The sequence below is a fragment of the Eurypyga helias genome, unplaced genomic scaffold, assembly GCF_000690775.1.
Source record: "Eurypyga helias isolate BGI_N326 unplaced genomic scaffold, ASM69077v1 scaffold20850, whole genome shotgun sequence".
Lineage (NCBI taxonomy): Eukaryota > Metazoa > Chordata > Aves > Eurypygiformes > Eurypygidae > Eurypyga > Eurypyga helias.
In genome coordinates this window covers 64,040-65,785 of record NW_010228122.1, presented here as the reverse complement: position 1 = coordinate 65,785, position 1,746 = coordinate 64,040, and the positions used below count along the sequence as shown (strand labels likewise).

General features: G+C 34.7%; 1 protein-coding gene across 1 annotated transcript in view; it reads right to left on the bottom strand.

Moving 5' to 3' along the window:
- Positions 1-749: 749 nt before the first annotated feature.
- ZMYM2 (zinc finger, MYM-type 2) overlaps positions 750-1,746 on the bottom strand; it is a 61,730-nt gene continuing 60,733 nt past the window's right edge. The window contains exon 22 of the mRNA XM_010158579.1: positions 750-1,607. Within this exon, the coding sequence (XP_010156881.1) occupies positions 1,415-1,607 (193 nt within the window). The 3' untranslated portion in view covers positions 750-1,414. The remainder of the gene's footprint in view (positions 1,608-1,746) is intronic.

The window sequence follows — 1,746 nt, the reverse complement described above, 5'->3', positions numbered from 1 at the left end:
ATGCAGCCCTTGCAAGAAATAAATCCTAAGGTGGTAATATATATACAAAGAAATTTTCCCCTTTAGTAATCCTCTCAACAGATGCATTATGTCATTTAGGAGAGTCAAACTTATGACTACTTTATAGTAGAACATTCTACTACATTTTTTTCAGTACAATAGCAAATCCATTGCTTGAACCACCATATTGCTCACATCAGTTGAACAAGAGCAAGTAACAAACTTATGCAGCTGAACGTGTATCTGGAAACCAGACTCCTTATGCAAAGTAAGCACAATGAAAGGAGAGAGAAGAAATAAAAGGACTTTTCTTCAAAAAAAACCCCAAAACTTTCCGCAACTTCCCATCTTGTATGGCTTTTGAATTTTCCCATCCATAGTCAAGTATTGACTGTATTTAAATACAGCAATGCAAGGAAAAACAAAAATTAGAAGTTTAGCATACTGTATTACTTTATGTAATACAGCATTAAAATCCCATTTGCTAAGGCTACAAAGGACAGATTTACAGTAGTATGAGGTACCAGCATTTATGGTCAGAAATGTAAAGATGGAAAATAATTATACAGCATTGTCATCAGACATTTCTTTTTTCTTTCTTTTTTTCCTTTTGTGTTTTTTGAGGGGTTTTGGTTTTGTTATTTTTTTTACAAAATACATGTCTTGATGACCACATGCTTTAAGCTTATATTCATTTTTTTTTAATATATATTTTTTATTTGTTGGGGCAATTGAGAGAGAGCCACAAATAAGGAAAGGACACTAAGGTTTTAATAAGGGCAACAAAAAAATGCTTTCACCAGAATAGATTCACATTACAGTACACCAATATTGACAGCATTCTCTTTTGTCTATTTTTGGTACATAAGATGGAATCTCTCTACAATAACCTTATAAGGCTTCAGTAACTAAAAAGTAAAAAAACCTATTAGTTTACAATTTATTTAAAAATTCTGAAAGACACAGCAAGTTCTAAACTTTAGTAGTGCTACCCATACACAACCATCCGGTTTAAGAACCCATTAAAAGAACCTTCTTTCAAGGGAGCTTCCAACAGCAGGCTTGTGCAATATGGATGTCTCTTACTACAAGGGAAAAAAAAATTACACATGGCACATTCTCATTCATATTTTCCAATGTAAAAAGTTACAAACATACCTAACCTAATAAATAATAATTAAAAAAAAAAAAAAGGAATCTGAAATGTGTTTGTTATGTATCCTAAAACCACTACACAGAATAATGGAAACTTTCACTCACAAACTATTTACATGGTAATACCCAGGTGAGGGTACCCACTGCTACAAAACTCGTAAAACAAAGGGTAAACTTGAAATGTTTTCCATAGTAAAGGGCTAGCAGCATGACTATATCTAATGCTGTTTGTTTTCTTGACTGTTTTTGGAAGTTTGTTTTAATCTATGTCTTCATCCAGTTCATAATTGTCTTTATCATAAATATCTTTTACTAAAAGAACCCGTACAAGCATATTTTCCAAAGTGTTGCGGTCCAGTGAAGTCGCAGTGTACCAGATGGGACTCTCCGTGGAGACAGAGCACTCTGGTTGCAGATAGAACATGTCCGTCCTCTGATTCAGATTCTGTGGGCTACAAGGGGGAAAACAGGGGTTAGAACAAGGAGTCTCACAGGACAAAACAGTACATTAGCGGTTCCAACCCAGGCAAGCGACAAAAAGCGAAGATGAATGGGGAGAAATGCGGTCTTGTTAAAGAAGGAGCTGTGGCA